Raw genomic sequence first — 22,341 nt, 5'->3', positions numbered from 1 at the left:
TACTTAAGCAGAAAAGGCAATGGCCACCTGGTACAGTGGAAAGCATTATGATTTTGTAGTTAGAGACTTTGGGTTCAAATCCCAGCTCTGCTTCTTACTATCAAAGATACCCTAGGCGAGTCACTTACCTCTCTAGGATTCAGTTCTTCATCTATCAGATAGAGATGATGATGCTAAATGGCTCTTGAGGTCCCTTTCCACTCTGAATCTACGATCTCAGTACCACCTAACTGAAGGAGTTAAGAGTGCTGGACCTGGAGTCAAGAAGACCTAAGTTCAAATCTGTCCTCAGACACTTACTAACTGTGTGACATCAGTTTACCCAGTAGGAAACTAGGGGGCACAGGAGATAGAGGCCTGGGCTTGTAGTCAGGAAGATCTGAGTTCAAATGTGGCCTCAAAAACTTAGTTGCATATCTCTGTTGCCTTAACAATAAAATGGAAATAATAATAACACCTACCTCACAGGGTTGCTGTGGAGATCAAATGAGAGACTATTTATAAAGAGCTTACCTAGAACAGCACTTGGCTCAAAGTAGGCACTCTATAAATGTTTTAATTTCTTTCTTCTTTCTTTCCCTCTTCTCTTTCTCACATAATTCCATCTAAGATCCAAATAACAAAATAAAATCCCAGTATGTTCCATTCTAAAAAGAGAAAGCACCTTTAAGAACTGGAGCTGGGTTAGAGTACCTTCTTATCAGATTTAAAAAAAAATTTTTTTTTATATTTTTTTTAAACCCTTAACTTCTGTGCATTGACTCATAGGTGGAAGAGTGGTAAGGGTAGGCAATGGGGATCAAGTGACTTGCCCAGGGTCACACAGCTGGGAAGTGTCTGAGGCCGGATTTGAACCTAGGACCTCCTGTCTCTAGGCCTGGCTCTCAATCCACTGAGCTACCCAGCTGCCCCACTGATTTTTTTTTTTTTTTTGCAAATGTTTATGTACCTTATTCCACCATATAAAAGCCTAAAATGCTTATTTGCTTAATTAGTCCAAACACATGATAGAAAGTGTCCTGATTCTGGGGTCAAGGGACTTGCTTCAAATCACACTCTAATGTTTATTACTTGGATGACTCTGGGCAAGTTATTTAATTTCTTCAGTCTCAGTTTCCTCATTTCTGAAACAAGGATTTTGAGATTAAAAGATCTCTCAGATTCCTCAGAGCTGTGAAGCTGTGATCCTGTGCTCTATATGACACAGATTCCTGTGTGTATGATTTAGAAGTTAGATACACAGACATTGCCTCTTCCACTTTTTTTCTCTCTCCTTTAACAGATGATGAGATTAAAATCCAGAGAAGATTCCTTCCCTAAAATCATATGACTACTTATTGGCCATTATTATCAGAAACCACTGTCCCTGCCTCAGGCCTGAGTACTCCTTTCTGGAACTTCCTACTGTTATCTTGCTAATGTGACTACCTTATCCTATAAAGGTGGATTCTACTTATGGAAGAGTCTATTATGAATGTGTTAGATTTAAAATAAAAATGGTACAATCCAGGGAATTGATCCTTTCAGACTGAGAGATTGCCTGAGTGGGCATTTCCTTTGATCCTTACAAAGTTGAAAGTATTCAAGAAATGCTTTGTGTGCCCTTCTCCACTAGATTCCTAGATAGATTTATTAAGAATTCAGGGAAAGTAAAGCTTCTCTGGGCTTTTTGCTTTAAAGTACTACCAATGTCAATTCTAGCACTTCAGAAAAGCATCACAAAATAAGCCTGGAGGCAAACAGCATTAAGGACACCTTCAAATCAATTTTCAAAAATACATTTAGTTGAAGGAGAGAGGAGCATGGAAGTGGAGAAAGTGACATAGCCAGAGATACAAGGACACTGACTCCAGTTAATATTTCTGGGAAAGACACTGCCAATGGGAAATAAGATGATGAAGTAAGCGTAGGGAAGAACTCAACTGTTTTTCAACTGCAAGGGGATGATTGCTAACACTGCTAAGCTCATCTCTCTCTCTCTCTCTCTCTCTCTCTCTCTCTCTCTCTCTCTCTCTTTCTCCCTGTCTGTCTGTCTGTCTCTCTCTGTCTTTCTCTGTCTTTCTGTCTCTGTCTCTGTCTCTGTGTGTCTTTCTGTCTCTGTATCTCCCCCTTCTTTCTTTCTCTCTCTCTCTCTCCCCTCTCTTCTCTGGTGCAGTGGAAAGATAGAACACTAGGTCTTGAGTCAGGAAAATTCATTTTACTGAGTTCACATTTCAACTCAGACACTAGCTATGTTTCACTGGGTAAATCATTTAACCCTGTTTGACTCAATTTCTACTTCTGTAAAATGAGCTAGAGGAGGATATGAGAAAACACTCTGCTCTCTTTGCCAAGAAAATCTTATATGGACTCATGAAGAGTCAGATACCACTGAAAATTAACAGCAGATTAAACAACAAAAGGACTATTATCTTTTAACTTTATTAAAAGTAGAAGTCAGTCTAAGGAAGCTTGCTGAGAGAAATGAATGAATAGATGAATGAATGAATGAGCATTATTAAGCAATTAGTCTGTGCCAAACAGTATTAAAAGTTAGTGATACAGAAAGAAAAGTAAGATAGTCAATGCTCTCAAAGAGCTCACATTATAACAGAGGGAGATAATACATGTAAGACAGTTCATCTATAGGATAGGAGCAAAGTCCTAGTAATCTTTAGTGTGCAGAAACCAAAGAACCAGAGATAAGAATGAATAAATGTCAATCTTCTAGTCTTACTTAAGTTAAATAACAAAGAGAAGGAATCAGGAATGGATTTCTTAAAACAAATAAATAAACATTCAGCTGAAAAGCCTCCAAAGGATGATCAGTGAGACTTATGGGAGATTAGGGGTCCTAGAAACAAGATTACATTACTCTGTTTCTTTGTATTGTGTAAGAAGTCTAAGAAGGAGAAATATTTAAATGAAAATAAAATCCTCTGGTGAAATTCTTTGTCAGTGAGCATCTAAGAGGAAATAAGATAATTCATTAAGTCATGATATCCATAACTGAAGCCAAATGACAAGTTGTCAGCAAAGGCTTTCCATTCAAAGTGAAATAGATTAGAGCAAGTACCCTAGTATCTCAAGTTGAATCCAAGAAAAAGAATAAAGGATAATAAAGTGAGAAAAAAGATGCCTAATTATATCTGTATATGGTTTCTTTAAGAGTTGACTTCTGAAATATTAGATGTTTGAGTGATTATTTAAAGTTTGCAAAAATTTATATATAATTTTCCCCATTTGAAATAGTGATTATTTTTTCTATAAGGCTTTGACATTTGTGATTTCAAAATTATGCAGGTCTGAGCAAATAGTTGCCATCTAAAGCTCAGGGAAAACATAGATTCCTAATTTCATAGATTTAGAGCAATGGTTCCCAAACTTTTTTGGTCTACCGCCCCCTTTCCAGAAAAAATATTACTTAGTGCCCCCTGTTACATACTATCACCGCCCCCTTAGAGTTATTCACCGCCCCCAAATGCATCTGTGGCCATCACCACCCCAACCTTGGATCGCTGCAGCACCCACCAGGGGTCAGTGTCACCCACTTTGGGAATCACTGATTTATAGTTTGAGGAGGCTTAGATATACTCTAGTACAAACTTTTCCCTTTATACATGGGGAAATTGAGACCCAGGAACTTGTAGAAAGGAGGTTATATAGGCAATATGTCATGAGATTCGATCAGGTTCTCTAATCCCAAATCCAGAACTTTTAACATTATACCCATGTTGTCTCTATACCACTGATTTGTCCTCATACCTGAGACACCCTAATGTCATTTGATAGCACTGTATTTAAGTTACAAGGATAGATTTTGAATAGGAGCTAATTTCTTTGAAAATTCAATCTGCAGAATTAACTCTTGAGATGATAGCATTTTCCTTGGTTCTTTTAGCTACTAAATTTCTCCTTTAGTCATCAGGTCACAAAGACTTCTTGAAGCTTCATTCATTTATACCAAAATGTACAACTGAAATTTGTCAGGTGTGAGGATTGCAATCTGCACTGGTGAAGAGATTATCTATATATCCTTGATGAGAGCACATATATTTTGAAGTACTAAAAAAGTATGTTTTTGTTGAATTTTATTGTTTTTTTACCCTGCTTCCATATACATTATTTCATTTGTTTCTTTTAGCAATCCCAGAAGGTAGGCAGAACAGGAAAGGTGGTATATTGTGGTGAACAGAGAACTTTTGTTATATTCTTACCATCTCTGTGACCTTAGATTTATCTTCTAATTTCTTCAAGACTCAAATCTTGTGACTGTTAAATGAGGAGAGTTAAATGAGGAGAGTATGCTACGTAACATCCAGCTTCCTTCCAGTTCAAAGTTCTGTGATTAGAATATTACAGATAGCAAATGAGAGGCCTAAAGAGTTCATTTGCTGAGGACATATAGCAGGTTATGGAGCTGAAAATAGAACCCTGAAGGTCTTTTGATTCCTAGTCTGGAACTCCTTTCATGAGATTATGCTACTTACAGAACAAGGACTATCCTGGCCCTCACTGCCTGCAGGCCAAGTGTGTTACATTCGTCCTCCAGAACCCTACAGTATGCTCAAGAATACTTGTAGATGTCTAGTCTTTGTCATTTGCTCAAACCCCAACTAATTGTGTTCCCTCAATTTGTGGATCTTGTGCATTTCATTTCCTGTTAGCCACTTAATAGTTAGATTAGTTTTCATGAAGGAATATTTACTCCAAAGATACAGCTAGAATAAACATACCTGATTCTTGGGGCCATGAGGACTAAAAGGGGGGTGGTGAAGGTCATACTTTATCTCACTCTACATAGTTTATGGTTCCCATGAAAGGTGTGATAAGACCTTCATCTCCTCTGGATCAAATTGGAAAGAGAAAGTTGGGCTGTGCCAGGACAATAGGACAAGAATGACACAGCCTGCTCAGTCTGTGAAGCTAATGGAAGTAAGCTGCTTCTACCCACATAGTAAGGGAATGCAAAATGCCATCTCTGAGAACCAAGTCTTTGTCATCTCCCACATAAGTGCCTTCAGAGTAGGTAATCAGGGCATGCACAAGGCAAAATCTCATAACATTTTATATTTTGGATCCATATTTAATTGATCCAAAGACCAACTTACTTTTTTTTCCTCCATTTTTTGTGCAAGTTTATTTTCCTCCTCGAATATACTGTGTGAAAATATGATTAGAAAGGGTTTCATCTGAAGTATGAAGTTCTGAGCTAGAATTCAGAATCCACACTTTGCCCTTTACTTCCTCTGTCACTTCAAGCAAGTTGCCTTCTCTAGGCCTCAGTTTTCTGATCTATAAAGTAATAGAGTTGGACCAAGAGACATCTAGAATCCTTCTCAATCAAAACTCTTACTACTGTTCACTTACTATTAGTCTAACCCTAAAATTCTCTAGAATAGGAAATTCCCAGTAAATAAACCTTCTCAACCAGTGTAGATCAGTAGCTGCTCTTCAATATAAAGTCTTAGCATTAGGAGATAAATTGGAGCATTGAGAAAACTTGTCTAAGCTCACAAAGCTAATATTTTGAACACACTTCATCTGAACTCCACAGACTGTTCTCATAAAAAGAGGCCACAATGCCTCTTCTCGTTCTCATTATAAATGTTCTTTGCTTTGTTTCTGATGTTCTATCTGTAATTCTGTTCCATGTTTGTAGTGCCTATTTTCTCATACTTAATATCCTTAATGGATTAGAAAATTAAATCCTAAAATATCTCCATGCAGGGATCACCACAGTATTGACTATGACAACCCTGAGTACCATAGCAAGGAAGTCTTTACCTCGAGTGTCCTATGTCACTGCCATGGACCTGTTTGTGACTGTGTGCTTTTTATTTGTCTTCGCGGCGCTGATGGAATATGCTACTCTTAACTACTATTCAAGCTGCAGGAAACCAAACTGTGCCAAGAAGAAAAAGTCGGTATGTTGCCTTTTACTATATTTACTAAAACAAAGAATTGGATAAATCTTTTTAGAGGAAAACATTAGTATACCACATGTAGTAATTTTATGTGTACCTTTTTTTTGGAGAGGTGGAAAGATGAAGATATAGGTTTGCAATTTTATTAGTATGAATAGTTCCCAATGAGGAAACATCCTCTCTGGATATAAATCAGCAAATCATTTGTAACTAATAGTCTTAGAGAGTTGTTTAAAACAGTTAGAAGTTAAGTGACTTGCCCTCAGTCACACAATCATTATGTTTTAAAGACAAGAATCACACTCAGATCTTACTGATCCCAAAGCCTTCTACCTGGAATTCACAATGTTTCTTAAAATTACCTTTCTTGAGGTTAAATAAATACCTATCCCCTTCCATCTTTTAAACAACCGAAGAGTCCTCATTTGGGACTTCTCAACCATGGAAATTAAGATTATCTTTCCCACCAGCAGTATTCAATTTTTCAGTAGCCTTCCAAAGCAATTTTTTTTTTAATTTCCAACCTCAATTTTTATCTCTTTTTTCCTAATGGAACATAGGTTAATTTGAGGTTTTAGTAAATGAAAATAGCATGCTAATGTTTTGTTTTTGTTTTACTTTTATTCTAGTTAATGCACTCAGAAACAACTGAATGGGTCCATGAAAGAATACGCACACACACCCACAGCGTATGTATTGCCTCTCTCCACTCCTAGTTGTCAATAATTCCTGAGCATCTCTATTTCAATAAGCTTTCTTTTGAAAATAAGCTATATACCTGCTATCTGTGTCTAATTAGCACACTTCTTATATTTATCACTTTAGAAGTACAATAAATATGTCTTGCCAACCTGTACACTGAACATGTTTGCCAAAATTGCTCTTGAGTTTTCCACTTAGTACCTTTCAAATTTTCTCATGGGGAATATCAGTGAGGTACCCATCTTTTTTTGAATGTGTTTCATTTCCATAGAGCTAGCAATAGCCTTAAAGAGTAAGCCATTTCAATCCCAATGGAAAATCACAGTAAGAAAGTATAAATTTTGACAGCAACTGTTCCCCTGAATAATCACATGGCAGAATGGGGGGGGGGCAGGGTGCTTAAGAACAGATACAAAACTAGAATGAATCACTTGGGGCTTATGGAGAAAGAAAAATATTAACGAAGCAAATATCAAAAGGTCAGCAAAGAGAATAGAAAAGCTCATATGACTAGAAAAATAAAGATATGGAAATCTAGAGTCCTAGAAAAAAGGATAAAATGAATCAATTCAATGAAAAGGATGCTAATCAAATGGGAGAGACAAAAAGCCACAGACAATTCTTCAACTTAAGTCACTAAGAAGACTTGGCAAGACCCCTACCTTTCAGGGTATCCTTCATTGTTAGGATAAGAACTATTGAATTTCAGTTACATGTACCTTTTTCATAATGGGCAGAAATAGCAGTAAACTAAGTAAAACAATACTTGTCAAGATTTAGTTTCTCATAGCAGGGACCCACTGAGATATCAGAGTGAATAAAGCATCATGGTTGGGATTGGAAACCTCAGCTTCTAACAATCCCAGAACTATTTCATAAAGGGCAGGAATTAGTGATACAGGTAATCTTTTTTTAAAATTGATACAGGCAATCTTAATATTAGGTTAATATTTCCATTGATAATGGAAGCCTATTCTTCCCTATCTTGTTAGAGCACCCATCCTGCATTATCCAATTAATTATAGGCAATGATGGATTAAAGATCATTATCTAATCCTGTGCCATTCATTCAGTTGGAACCAGGATGAAAGAAATGAAAGCAGTTGTTTCTAGAGTATAAACGAATGACTTCTTCATGGAGTTTATGGCTCCCCAAGTCAATGGTCAATTAATCTGAGTACCTGCTGTTCCAACCAAAGGTTCCATTCATTCCAGTCCTTACAAACAAAGATATCCAGAGATTCGGGTCCTCCAAGATCCTTATAGTTCAAGGAGAAAAATAGCTAGACAACTTTCTTTTAACTCTTCCATGGCTATAGCTTCTTCAGGTTCTTGCTCAAAAAAAGATTGATTTAACATCATTTTGACAAATAGAGGCCATTAATATGTCTAGGTATGGAACAAATGTTCTGCAAAATCTGAAGAGCCCAATAAAACCTTTGACTTTTTCTTCTTAAACTGTGGGTATCAACAGCTTGCTGCAAAAGACAACTAGAATCATGAGTTCGCCCTATGGAATGTATCTCTAAAAACTTAACTGAATGGGTCCTGCTCATAATAAATTATATAGAAGCTACTATAGAGTAGATGCTTAACTCCCAAGAATTCATAATGTCCAAGACCACACTATATTCCTCCTTATCATGTACCAAAACTGAGAACTAAAAAAAGGGATATTTCTTCCATCTTTATCTATACAAAAGTATTCCTTCCATAGGTGGTTTTATCTCCCAAGTCCCCAACAGAAACTTAGATATTCCTACAAAACTTTTGAAGATTATTTTGAATGAATGTAACCTAAATGCTAGTACGTATCAGCTCACTGTAAGTTTGGTACTCCTCCTACTTTCTATACCATAGTATCTTAAGCATATGACCTCCGTTCTCTGCCCCTTACCAGTTCCTATGATTAAATAGCCTAAGCTCTTTACATGTTAAAACAACTCATTCCAACAGCTCCTCAAATCTGGACACAAAGATTTGTGTGTCCAGCAAACAACAATGTATAGTGGGAGACCAACTATGTATAATTGTTAAACAGTTAAATTTCCTTATTTTGTGAAGAGAATGTCCTTACAACCCTAGTCTCAGGTATGATCTTACTAACACTTTTGTAGGACATCTTATCAACTCTTCATTCAAAAAGTTTATCAAAGAGAATGTCTGCATATTGTGTCTCCCTATCATAAAGGGATTCATAGCTTAAGTCCTGATGACATTGGGAATAGAGAATATTTTTGTACTTAAAGCAAGTTGATTCTTGGGGTGGGGAAACCTTGAAGGAAAGCTTAAATCCAATCCACCTCTCACTAAAGCAATCCTATTAGACACTTAACTTGTTTAAGTTTACCAGCCAGGTTACTTAATGCTAATAGTCCTACCATTCTCATACTTATCCTTAACTAAAAGATATTTTCTGGAAAACAGTTTTGGGGTAGATGTTGGGGGAAAGGAAAAACAGTAAGATAAACTTGAGGCTCTTTTAGCAATTCCAATCAAAATCACCCTTTTATCCTGCTTTAGAGCTATCAATTTAATAGAGTCCTGCATTTAAAAAACAAAACAAAAACAAAAACATCTAAAAGCATACTCTCCTGTCTCCATTACACTTACCTACTCACACTTTCATATAAGTAATCAATAACTCCATTTGGTCATCCTCTGACTTCTATGTTTTATTTGTTTGTTTTTAATTTAAATCTCATTTACTGCTATCTATAATTGTTTGATTTTTAAAGAAAACTTCTATTGTTTTTTTGTCCTTCCTTTGGGAATACAGCTTTTCTAGCTTTTATATTTATAACAGCAATAGTCAAATAATGTTTCTGGTATTTTTAGAATAATTTTCTTTTAATATGTATCTTAAGAAACCCACAAAATCAGTAAGGACATTATTCTCTATTCCCAGAAAGAGATTATATATTCTAGATAATGCTTATACTATTAGGAGAAAATAACCTATTTTTATCTAGACAATGGTCTAGGGTAGTGATGGCAAACCTTTTAAAGGGGCAGCTGATGTAAGAAATGTCCTTAGGTGCCTGATGGAAAGTAGGAAGGGAACAACCTGGCCCCACATCCTTCTGACTTTTTAGTAATTAAGTCTAACAAACTCTATTTTGGGGAGATGGCACATGTGCCCACAGAGAGGGCTCTGAGTGCTCAATTTGATGTATGTGCCATAGGTTCACCAACACAGGACTAGGGCTTCCTTTCTTCCATATTGCCTTTCCTTAATTTTAAAAATTAATTGAAATATGAGAATATTGCAAAACAAACAAAAAAAGCAACAAACAAAATTGCTTTGAAGACCAAATGTATAGTCTAAACCTAAATTTAGTGTAATATAGCAGATTCAGTTTTATTTTAATTCAATAGGCACTCACTCATGAACCTTCAAATCTCATTAAAGCAACTTTAATCATCAAAGTTAAAATAACACAAAAATAAAAAGTTTATAAAACATGGCTCTTTTTCTACAATTACTATCAGAAACTGAAGTATCTTATACACCCATGATGGTAAACCTATGGCATACATGCCAGAGATGGCATGCCTAGACCTCTCTGTAGGCACACATACCAAGGACCCAGTGCGCCCTTCCTTGCAGCACAGAGTTCGCCAGAGTTTCTAACTAGAAAGCAGGAGGAAGGTACAACTGGGATGCTCCTCTCCCTATCTCCCTAATAGTTAGAAAGAGTTAGAAAGCAGGCCCCTCCAAGACAGTATCCCGGTCAGGACAAATTTGCTCCACCCCATTCGAATACAATGGCCTCTTAATTACCTTTGGCCTGAGTGAGACAGAAACAACTGATGTCTTTACTATACAAAGTATTTTTGGGATTTGGAGATATGTCTTCTGAGTTTGTACTTTAAAAATGTTAAAAACTATATTATAGTGATTTAGGAATAAGTTTTATGAACCTGAGGCTAGGCTAATACAGATCCTTTCCCCAGTTTCTTTCACAAGCAAACTTGGGCTTAATTTGCATTCTTCTTTCCCTCATTTCTACCTAGCCTGTTCAATTTGCATTCAAAGGGGGAGCCTGCCTGTGAGAGAACAGGTGGTGTAGAAGCTCTGGAAAACACAATAATGTCTTGTCAATCTCCCAATCAGCCCTGAATCTAGATACCTGACTTCGACCCTTGACCATTTGCTAAAAAGGTTAATTTGGAGGATCTGTGCTTCAGGAAGGCTGGCACTGGGTGGGAGGAGGGCACAGGAAGTGGACTCTGGGGGGGCATGGGCATGGCACTTTGCCTGGGGGGCGGGGCAGGGTCTGGCACTCCATCTCTTAAAAGTTCCCCATTACTGCTATAGACAGTTGTAGTTCTAGAAAATATTTTTGATACCTTTCTGCCTTCAGGCCTTGAGGAAAGCAAAACTCTAGGTGGAGCTGTGTCAAGGGGTCTGATAAAGAAAGGACTGTAAACAAAATCTGCAATATTTCTAAGAGCACTGACCCCAATTTACAGATGAATACACTGAGATCCAGAGAAATGTCAAGATAGGGTTGTTCAATTGCAAAAGTAGATCCATCCTTTGGGTTCCCTCAAGTCACTGAAAACTGTCAGGAACTATAGGGACAACCCTCAATTAATCTCAATCCTTTCCAGGTCAAGAATGTACATTTATAGTTTGAAAGGAACCTAGAAAAACATCTTGCTAAGTGTCCCCTACCTTTAGGAGATCAGTATCTAATCAGCCAAATTAGATTTTTATTTTTCCTATTTCCAATGTTCTCCCAGGATAGAGACTATTTTTAATAGTCTATTTGAAACTGTAATTGTCTGCTATATAAAAGAACAGCTTCAGGTGGGGCAACATCATAAGAAGTATTGACCTTGGGTTGTGCCCCTTTTTCATCACCTCCATCATCATACTTTTCACAACAAACTCTTGCTATATATTTGTGTGTGCTTATACATATACAATATAGAAGAAAAATAGATCTAAGAACGTGAATATTAAGAATCAGAATGGTATAGTAATGGCTCAAGAGTCTATCTAGGAGTCAGAAAGACTGAGATTCAAGTCATACCTTGAAAACATTCTGACCCAGAGCAGCTCAATTTGGTCTTTTAGAGTATCTGAAGATTCTCTGAGACTTAAGGTTGCTGGTATGCACTGACAGAGGAAGTTCCTCTTTGGGATTTCCAATGTCAATGAAATAAATTTGATTTTGCTGTTGTTCAGTTATTTAGTCATTTCTGACTCTTTATGACTATATAGTCCATAACAATCCTGGCCCTTTTATCTTCAACCATCTCCTGAAGTTTGTCCAAACTCATGTTTGCTTCCATGATACTTTTTCCATCTCAGTCGACCATTCTCTTCTCCTTTTGCCTTCATTCTTTCCCAACATCAGGGTCTTTTCCAATGAATCCTGTTTTATCATTACATGTATAAAGTATTTAAGCTTCAGCTTCAATATTTAACCTTTTTTGTGAATAATCTGAGTAAATTTCTTGAAGTATTGATTTTATCTCCTTACTGTCCAAAGGACGCTCAAAAATTTTCTCTAACACAAATCAAACATTTCATTCTGCAGTTCTTGGCTATCCTTATCATCCAACTCTTAAAGCTATATTGTTACTATTGGAAAAAAACATAGGTTTGACAATATGGACTTTTGTCAGCAAGGTAACTTTGCTTTTTTAGTAGGCTGTCCAGATTTCCCATAGCTTTCTTTTTATGGAATAAGTGTTTTTAATTTCATGGCTCTAGTTATCATGTGCAGTTATCTTTGAGCCAAAGATTATAAAATCTGTTACAACGTCCATTTCTTCTCCTTTTTGCCAGGAAGTGAAGGGAGGGGTCAATTGCCAAGATCTTAGTTTTTTAAAGCTTCAAGCCAACTTTTACTCTCTGCAAAAGGTTTCTTAAATTTTCACTTTTAGATATCACAGTAGTATATTCTGCATATCTGAAGTTTTTGGTATTTCTTCAGAAATTTTAATTCTAGCTTTTGATTCATCCAGCATGGCATTTCCCATGATATAGTCTGCATTTAAACTAAATGAATAAAATGACAATGTACAGCTTTGCCATAATCCTTTTCCAATCTTAAGCCAGTCAGTTGTCCTATGTTCAGCTCTAATTGTTGTTTCTTGACCCACAAAAGGCTCTCCAAGAACCAAGAATGATGATCTCGTGCTCTCATTTCTTTGAGGACTTGCCATATTTTGTTGTGATCTGTAACTAAAAGACTTTAGCATAGTCAATGAAACAGAAGTAAATCTTTTTTTCTAGAACTCTCTTGCTTTCTCCATAACTGAGAAAATACTGACAATGTCATCTCTAGTCCTTTTGCCTCTTCAAAAACCAGCTTGGTATTTTGGTAATTCTTACTTCACATATTGCTAAAACCTAGCTTGAAGAATAATAGGCATAACCTTGCTGGCATGTGAAATGGGTGCAATTGTTCAGTAATTTGAACATTCTTTTGTATTACCCTTCTTTAGGATTAAGCCAGACTGATTTTTTCCCAATTCAGTGGACACAGTTGAATTTTTACATTTTTTCTGCCTTATTGAGTGTAGCACTTTAAAAGCACCCACTGTTAGGATTTTAAATAGCTCAACCATCACCTCCACTAGCCATATTGTTAGCAATATTTCCTAAGGCCCATTGGACTTCATTCTCCAGGATGTCTGACTCTAGATATGTAACCACAGGAGCAGTTATCAGTGATGTTAAGATATTTCATTTAAAGTTCTATATATCCTTACCATCTCTTAAGTCCCTAGCATTTTTGTCTTTTATCATGCCTATTTTAGCATGAAATGTTTCCCTAATATCTCTAATTTTCTTGAAGATATCCTTTGTCTTTCTAATTCTTTTGTTTTCTTTTGTTTCTTTACATTACTTATTTAAGAAAAACCTTATCTTTCCCTGCTGTTCTCTGGAATTCTACCTTAAGTTGGTTCTATTTTTTCTTTTCTCCTTTACTTTTGAATTTCCTTCATTCCTAAACTATTTGTAATGGCTCATCCAGGAACCATTTTGCTTTCTTGATCTTTTTTTTTTTCCTTTGGAAAATTTTTGTTTCCTTTTGTACTGTATTGTAAACCTCTATCCATAATGGTTCTTCAAGCACTCTGTCTACCTGATCTCACCCTTTAGATCTATTTGTCACTTCCACTTCATAGTCATGAGGGATGTTATTTAGATCAAACCTATTCAGTGATGATTTTCCCTACTTTTTTCAACTTAAGTCTGAATTTTTCAATAAGGAGCTCATGATCCGAACTGAAATCAACACTTGGATCACTGCTTTATTGTGATGAAGGGACATGTTGTAACTCAGTGAAGCTGTAAGGATGGGGGATGGGATAAAAAGAGCCAGAAAAAGGCCGTTGGTGACAGTTACTGACAGTTGGGAAGAGAGAGGGAATTCTGGGTAATTCTCCTGAGGAAGAAAGGAAGGAGAACTTCCAGCGGAGGACTGAGAGAGGGAAGGGGAGAACATCTTAGCTCAAATCCAGTCCTGAGGGCTTCCTGAGGATCTTTCTTTGAACACTGAAACCCTGATTCCACGGTCAAAGGCATCCCATCATGTCTCACCCAGCAAGACTTTAATCATAGAGTCAGCTAAGTTTTGGGACTCCATTTTGGGAGCGATCTCTTAGGCTCCTTCCCCCATTACCCAACCTCGCTGAGAGACCCTTTCTGGTCTAACTTACAATTACAGAAAAGGATAGAAAACAGAAACTGAAGGAGAAGAGGCAAGGGGAGATGCTTAGGAGTGGGAACCCGAAAAGTTCCCACCCGAGTGACAGACCCCATAGAAATAGAGAAAAGGGCACCCCAAAATCCCTCTGCCCTTCACCCCTTTCCCTAATCCCTATATTGATATTAATAAGAGACGTTTATTAGTCAGATAGCATTCCAGAGTGCCTGAGAGACAACAAGGGGGAGGGGAATCACAGTTTGGTATGGCTGCCTCCATCTTGGAGCCAGACTACCACCCACTGTGAAGTTGGCTGACCTCTGGGGAGGTTTGCATGAACCCTGCCCTCATTCAGAATCAGATTGGGGAACCCAATACTTCGCTTAAAGGGAAGCCTTGCCCCCAACTCCGTCGGGGCAGCTTGACCATCTGGGTCACCCAGTTTTGGGGTGACACCTCCTTGAAGTCTAAACAGAGCATATTTGGTGGAGGGGAGAGCTAGAAGAGAGTCTCACCCTCATAGACTCTCTCTGTCTCTCTCCCTTCTATCATAACATTTGGTCAGCTGGCTCTTATTATTACAGAGCTAAGAATTATACCATTAAGAGTGAGCCAAGATAGACAGGTCATAGTGGAGAATACTGAGTGAACCACTGGAGAAGGAAATGGCAAAGCATTCTAGTATCTTTGCCAAGAAAACATCATGGACAGCATTAAAATAAAAGAGAAAATAGCAGAAGATGAGCCCGTCAGGTTGAAAAATGGCCAGCAAGATACTGTGGAAAAGCAGAGGATGATTATAAGTAGTTCTCATATAAATGAAGTGGCTGAATCAAAGTCAAAAGGAAAGTGAGCTGTGAATGCCTCTGGTAATGAAAGGAATCAAATGTGGTCAAGATCAATATTGCATAGGAACCTGAAATGTAAGACTTGTGAACGAAGGTAGTCTAGATATGATTAGACAGGTTGGTAATGAGCCCAAATGGATGGGAATGAATGAATTTATTTCATATGATCATTAAATATACTACCGTGGGCAAAAATCCCTTACAAGAAATGGAATATCCTTCATAGTCAATAAAAGGATGAAAGAAGTCATCCTGGCTTATTATCTCAAAAACAACAGAATAGTATCTGTCCAAATCCAAGGTAAACTGTTCCACCTTACAGTAATGCAACCAGTGATGCCCAAAAGGCCAAAATTGATCAGTTCTATGAGGACCTGCAATATCTTCCAGAAATAACATACATACATACATACATACATACACACACATGATGTCACATTCATCATAGGGGATTAGAATGCTAATGTAGGAAATCAAAAGATAATTGGAATAACAGGCAAGTTTGGCTTTGGGTACAAAATGAAGTAGGGCAGAGAATTAACAGAATTTTGTCAAGTTAACACACTGGTCATAGCAAATACTTTTTTAACAATCCCAAAGGTGTCTCTACACATGGTCATCACCAGATGGTCAATATCAGAATAAAATCATGGGACCTTTCAAAAAAAGATTAAAATTAGAAAGGGAAAAAGTAAATGATTGGTTTTAATTTCTGAAGCATAGCTTTGTAAAAAAAAAAAATCTAAATGACCTCTCACCCTATTCCTGTCTTGTTCCAGGCAACAAAATTCCTGTCATCTGATTTCATTATACTTTCTGTCCCTTTACATGTTTTTTTTTTCCTTTATGACATGCCCCTAAGCCTTTTAGTTCAAGCAGCCCCAAATAAACCACATTACATTGTTTTAATGTCAGGAGAAGGTCAAAATATGATTTCATTAGTTCTGGTTTATTACAGCAAATACAAATTAAAAGCCATTCTCTCAATAAAAATCTGTCTAATATTTATTTTCTAGCTATTATTTATTTGATAAATTTGAAGTATTACTGAGAATATTCTAAACAATTCTTTAGAGACTGAGTTCTTAATTCTAGAAATTTTTTTTTCTATTTGTTGATAATATTGGCCTTTTGCTTTTTTCCTACTGTTTGTCATTTTTCACCTTAGGTAATGGGTAGGCAGGAAAAGAAGGAATCCAATTGCATTACATTTTCTCAGTCACTAGATATACAATGGCACTATGCCCAAAAGTTGTTTTTTGGTTTATGTTTCTTTTCTTAAGAGGTAATTTGGCCTATAAAAGACTATGATTGACTGAAAAGAAAAAAAATCACTTTCTTAAAATGTTATTTCCCTGATTACATTATTTTCCAACTGACTATATGATTTTAGAAAGATTTTATATAAATATCAATTTATATAATTTGGAAATATGTCAAGTAGCTAAGCTAGTACCTTAAATGAAAATATATGGCATACATATACATGTATAATTTTTAATTTTCACACCTGAGTCTTTAATACTAATTTTAGGATTCTAATGAGGATTTTATGGGCTATGCTAAATTCATTCAAATATCAGCTTTTCTTAATATTGCCAAATGACAGAAATAAACAACTTTCCAACAGCTTCAATTTGAAGCAATTTGTTAATACTTAGATTCACATGTAGACTTTTTTAACTAAATCCTTAAAATGCTCTAAGGTAAAAATACAGCCTGACTTTCAAGCCTGTAATATTTGCATGAGACTCTCTTTATTAGTGGAAAGATGACTCAATACTACATGCCTGCTTGAGGAGCAGAGTTGGTGTAAGAACTTTGGAAAAGAGAGGCAATCTTCATTATTGCCTTGAGAAAGCCAACTATTTCCAGATGCTCTCTCTGGAAATACTTGTGGAAAAAGAAAAAAATAAGACTCTGGAAAGTAGCAGACACGTAAGGGAACTGGCACCTCAACATGCCCATGATTTCTAATCTGCCTCTCTAGTGATGTTGGAGAATTGTATTTGGGGTTAAACTTCTCCCCCAAAACACACACACAGAGGGACAAAGAACTGGAAGCCATTTTTTAACTTAAATTCTACCACCAATTTTGCTTCTTAGTCATATAACCTTGAGATATCAAGCTCTTCACCAAAGGGAGAGTCTTTCACAAAGCTTTCAGGTCAGAAATGTGTGTCATATAGATTAGACCAACAGACAGACTGACAAAAAGCAGCATTTAATTAAAGAATAGATAAATCTGAGAAATTAAGTGGTAGTAGTTGTTTTTTAATCTATTTTTAGGCCATTTCTATATGCACAAGGACAGCAGAACTGTAACAATTTTTTTTCAGTGAATCTTAGAAAGACTCTCTATAGTGTTAATGAGAAGTTGCTAAGAATTTTACCATGATGATCCTGTCACTTTTCTTATTTGAAAATACCCAGAACTCCTTTTCCAATCTATCTATATCTAATCAGCAGGTAAATGACTTTTATTTTATATCAGCTATTATTGAAACATTCTGCAATAATGTAACAAGCACTTCCTAACAAGCATTTTTCAAGCAAACCCTAACAACCTACTCTTTTCCAAAAGAATTAAACATAACTTTACCTGCTGGAGAATTTGTCATTTGAAGAATGCTATCCACCTCCAGACAAAGAAGTGTTGGAATAGGAATGCAAATGAAAACACACCATTTTTCACTTATTTGGGTATATGTTTAGGGCTTTTGGTTTTATAGGACTATTCACTTAACATGAACTTAAAAGAAAAATAGAGAAATATATTTTGCATGATGATACATGGATAACCTAGATCAAATTGCTTGCCACCTCCAGGAGTGGGGAGAGAAGGAGGGACAGAGACAATTTGTATCATATGACTTCTGAAACCTCATATAGAATTTTTTTTAAAACCCTTACCTTCTGTCTTAGAATCAGTACTGTGTATTGGCTCCAAGGCAGAAGAGCAGTAAGGGTAGGCAATGGGGGTCAAGTGACTTGCCCAGGGTCACACAGCTGGGAAGTGTCTGAGGCCAGACTTGAACCTAGGACCTCTTGTCTCTAGGCCTGGCTCTCAATCCACTGAGCTGCCCAGCTGCCCCCTAGAAATTTGTTTTTTTTTAAACCCTTAATTTCTGTGTATTGGCTCCTAGGTGGAAGAGTGGTAAGGGTGGTCAATGGGGGTCAAGTGACTTGCCCACGATCACACAGCTGGGAAGTGTCTGAGGCCGGTTTTGAACCTAAGACCTCCTGTCTCTAGGCCTGACTCTCAATCCACTGAGCTGCCCAGCTGCCTCCTAGAAATTTGTTTTTACATGTAATTGATTAAAAAATAAAAAATAGAAAAATTGTCACCGATATATATGCCATTTACCACTTGTGTAGCTTATGGTTATTTTTATCAGACAGGAAAGATTTAGACTGTAAAAACAATTTGATCTGAACAAGAGGTATTGTTAGCCCAAGTTCTGTGTTCTTTTAGTTTTGTGTTTCATTTTCTTCGTTGTAGTCATTGTGTGGATATTACATTAGCTCTACTTTCTTTTTTTTATCATGCATCACTTTATACCAGTCTTCTCATCTTGTTCACAAAATCCTCCATATTTTTTTATTATGACACAATCCTACGTATTCATATACTAACATTTATCCACTCATTCCCCAATTATTCTCTCTATATATATCTATATACACAGAACAATTGGGGAATGATTTTATATACACACACATACATATATATATGTATATATGTAAAAAACACATAACAATCCTTTATACATAACAAGTTTAGATTTTTTTTCATCTAGATGCCACCTAGATTACTCCACAGATGTCTTTCTAAGCATTTGAGTGATCTGAATATAAATCTACAAACCATAAGCATGCAAGTTTTCCATGTTCCATCTGTGTCTCTGGTCACCCTACAGACGCACAGTTTGTTTGATTCACCCAATGCTGTTCGAAGCGTATCTAACGTTGACTCTTGTGTGTCATTCCTAGAACTATTCTGTCCTGGATATGAGGCCGCCTCCCACAGTGATTCCTCTGAATAACTCCATGTACTGGCAGGAATTTGAAGATACTTGTGTCTACGAGTGTCTGGATGGCAAAGACTGCCAGAGCTTCTTCTGCTGCTACGAAGAGTGCAAATCGGGCTCCTGGAGGAAAGGACGGATCCACATAGACATATCCGAACTGGACTCGTACTCGCGAGTCTTCTTCCCAACCTCTTTCCTGCTCTTTAACCTGGTCTACTGGGTTGGATACCTCTATCTTTAAATATAACCAGTACTAGGGAAGATGGAAGAGTTTTTACTTTTTTTTTTTCTTTTCTTCAACAATGGCAAATATTCAGTAGCAAAGGAGGACACTAGTCAGCTCATCCCTAATTAGAAAGAACTCATCATCTGTGATCATGAAAAGACCTCACCAAGGTCTTATTATGTATGTGCCTGGGGGTCTTTGGGGGTGGGGAATACCTAGATGCTTTTCAATATTGCATTCTCCCTAAATTTCACTCCGCTTGGTAATATTTGAAAATGTCTTTTAGAGACTGGGACGGCTGTTGATTCGCCCCAACCGAGAAAGCTATGAGACCCACAGGCAAATACATTTGTAGTTTCCTTCTCTGTCTTTTCTCCTTGCATCTTCATGCACTAGCATCCACCAGCGCTGAGCCACATTTCTGAGTTAGGAATATTTGAAAAGCTGGAGAGATCAGCTCTAGCTGCAGAATGCATTGCACTCGGACTTTATTCTGAGTTACAGTATGGCGTGGGGCCAGGGTTTTCTCTTTACAACCATTGCAAAAAGCTTTTGTAATCCTAAGAGCTGTCTAGTAGCTATGAAACATCAAACAGGTGGCAAGGTTGGAAAAGGGATGTGTGTGTGTGTGTATGTGTGTGTGTGTGTGTGTGTGTGTGTGTGTGTATGTGTGTGTGCCCTCTCATACATCTGCCAGAGATATTAATTTGAGAAGGAAAAAGTGTCATTTTCAAACTCTTCCATTTGTTGAAATCAAAGAAGACAATCTGAAATATTTCTTAGAGTGCATTTTAAAGGCTTTTTCTTTCCCCTTTCCAACTGGAACAAGACCAGTTCACCAAAAAGGCAAAGAGCAGGAGATTGCAGCTTGTTGAGCTTCGTTGTAATTGGCCTATACAGTGATGGGCAAACTTTTTAAAGAGGGGCCAAAGGAAAGGAAATGCTCATCTGTCAGTCTGTTTCTAAGGCAACTCTTTTGAAGTTTCATTGTATTGTATCCTACTCATTGTATTCGTCACATTAGGAATAATGTCACAGGTCAGGAGAGGACATTTCAGGGGGCCACATCTGGCCTGTGGGGCCATAGTTTGCCCATCACTGCCCTATGCTCTTGCATGGAGCAAAGGTTTCTCACTATTTGATAACAAAAGCACCTGAACATTTCTTCATCTTGCTAAAACACAAAATAAGGTGCACGTACACACACACACACACACACACACACACACACACACACACACATAGCCCAAATCCCTTTGAAATTTTACTTTATAGTAGGTGAGAAATGTGGCTTCCATCTGCAAAATATGCTCAATCACTAATGAATTTATTTTTAAAATTAAAATGAGTACAAATTCAAAAGCAAAACAAAAACAAAGAAAGATGTATAGTTGGTAAGTATCAAATAAGTATATTCTTTGGCTAAGAAAAAGTATTTTATACTTTTGAAATAGAGTCAAGCAGCAACATCCCAAAGAGAACTCTCTAATTTATAACTATTTTGTACAAGATAAACCCAACTTTATTTTGGCATTGTTCTCTGAATCTTTGTTTTTGACCACCAGTATTTCTCAAGACACTTTTTAAGTGTCCCTTTTTTAAAAGAAAGTCTTGTCAGTTGGTAATAGTCTAATAAAAGTGTTTAATGAAAGCACTGATCACATGAAATGTGGATTAAAATCAGTATGAAAGCCTAAGATATTTTAAAAGAAATTGATGTATTTTCCTACTGTAGAGCCTTTTAACAGTTCATATTGGCTGTGGAGGGAAGTCAACATCAAAAGGTTAAAAATTATCAGCAAAATAGTCAGGTGATACTGGCCAGTAGAAATAAAATGTGTAGAATGGTAAAAAGTTTGATTCTTTTTTGCATGGTTGCTTAAGAACTTCAAAGATATTCCTAGAATGAAAAATATGGGTATATAGATGAAGCATGAATATTTTTTCAAGATTTGTTTATCTAATTTGAAGCATTTTCAGGAATATTATTTTTCTATTTTCTTTTCTTATGATTTTCTAGTTGTTTATTAGCAAAGCACATAATTGTAATTAGCCATTCCAACAAAACTTGATGGAAGAGTAGACAGAATATGTTGGTGTAAGTGAAGTATATTGACTATTTGTGAATTTCTTTTTTTATAATGCCCCCACTTCCTGGAATCTAGAATTGTAAAGACGTTTTTCTTCACATAAAAGAAAGCACTAATTTGATTTGGTTTTAGGGTATTATCATTTAAGATTTGCTTTATGACATTAACACAGATTGTAAAAAAGCAAGTGGTTCCTGTTTGCCAGTTAGCCCAGCCAACTATATCCACTGATTCAATAACAATGTGGGTAATGCTAACTTGGACTAGTTGAAAAGGAGTTTTGTGATGGTAAGATTAGCAGGTAGAGTTCTCCACTGTGGAGAAAAAAAATATTTACCTGGAAGTTCATAACTCTGAAATAAATAAATCTTTCCCAGCCTCCTCTCCCATCACAGAAATGGCTTGAATAATGATCACCTTTCTTAATATGAAGTAATTTGATATAATATTGAAATAAAATGGGACTGAATGGGGAAGAAAGGCCAAGAAGATGAAAATATCAGTGGGAAATAACTAGATGAGATAATATGCATTCACAGCAACTTTATAAAATGCTGCCACTTCCTGAACAACATTGTCACACAAAGAGCCCTATTTTCTGGAAGGTGAGTCTAAAGAACTCTTAGGTTTTCAATAGATGAAAGAATCACTAAATTTTACACCACATACCTTTGTTTCTCCTTATCCATTCACAAATTTTTTTGTTTACAACTTTCCCCCACTAAAAATATATAGTACCTTCAATATACTCCTGTTACTCTTTGGAAGGTTGAGGATGTCAACAAAAATGTATTTCTTTTACCTATTTTCTAAGAAAATGAACAGGTGGATCTTAATCAACTAAAACCTTTTTCTTCTATCTCTA

At 36.6% G+C, this 22,341-nt stretch overlaps 1 protein-coding gene across 1 annotated transcript in view; it reads left to right on the top strand.

Moving 5' to 3' along the window:
* GABRG3 (gamma-aminobutyric acid type A receptor subunit gamma3) overlaps nucleotides 1-19,401 on the top strand; it is a 772,628-nt gene extending 753,227 nt beyond the window's left edge. The window contains exons 8-10 of the mRNA XM_044667009.1: nucleotides 5,710-5,906; nucleotides 6,536-6,595; nucleotides 19,123-19,401. Of these exons, the coding sequence (XP_044522944.1) occupies nucleotides 5,710-5,906; nucleotides 6,536-6,595; nucleotides 19,123-19,401 (536 nt within the window). The remainder of the gene's footprint in view (nucleotides 1-5,709; nucleotides 5,907-6,535; nucleotides 6,596-19,122) is intronic.
* The last annotated feature ends 2,940 nt before the right edge of the window (nucleotides 19,402-22,341 follow it).

The sequence above is a fragment of the Gracilinanus agilis genome, chromosome 3 (genome assembly GCF_016433145.1).
Source record: "Gracilinanus agilis isolate LMUSP501 chromosome 3, AgileGrace, whole genome shotgun sequence".
NCBI lineage: Eukaryota > Metazoa > Chordata > Mammalia > Didelphimorphia > Didelphidae > Gracilinanus > Gracilinanus agilis.
This window is presented reverse-complemented; position numbering and strand designations above follow the sequence as displayed.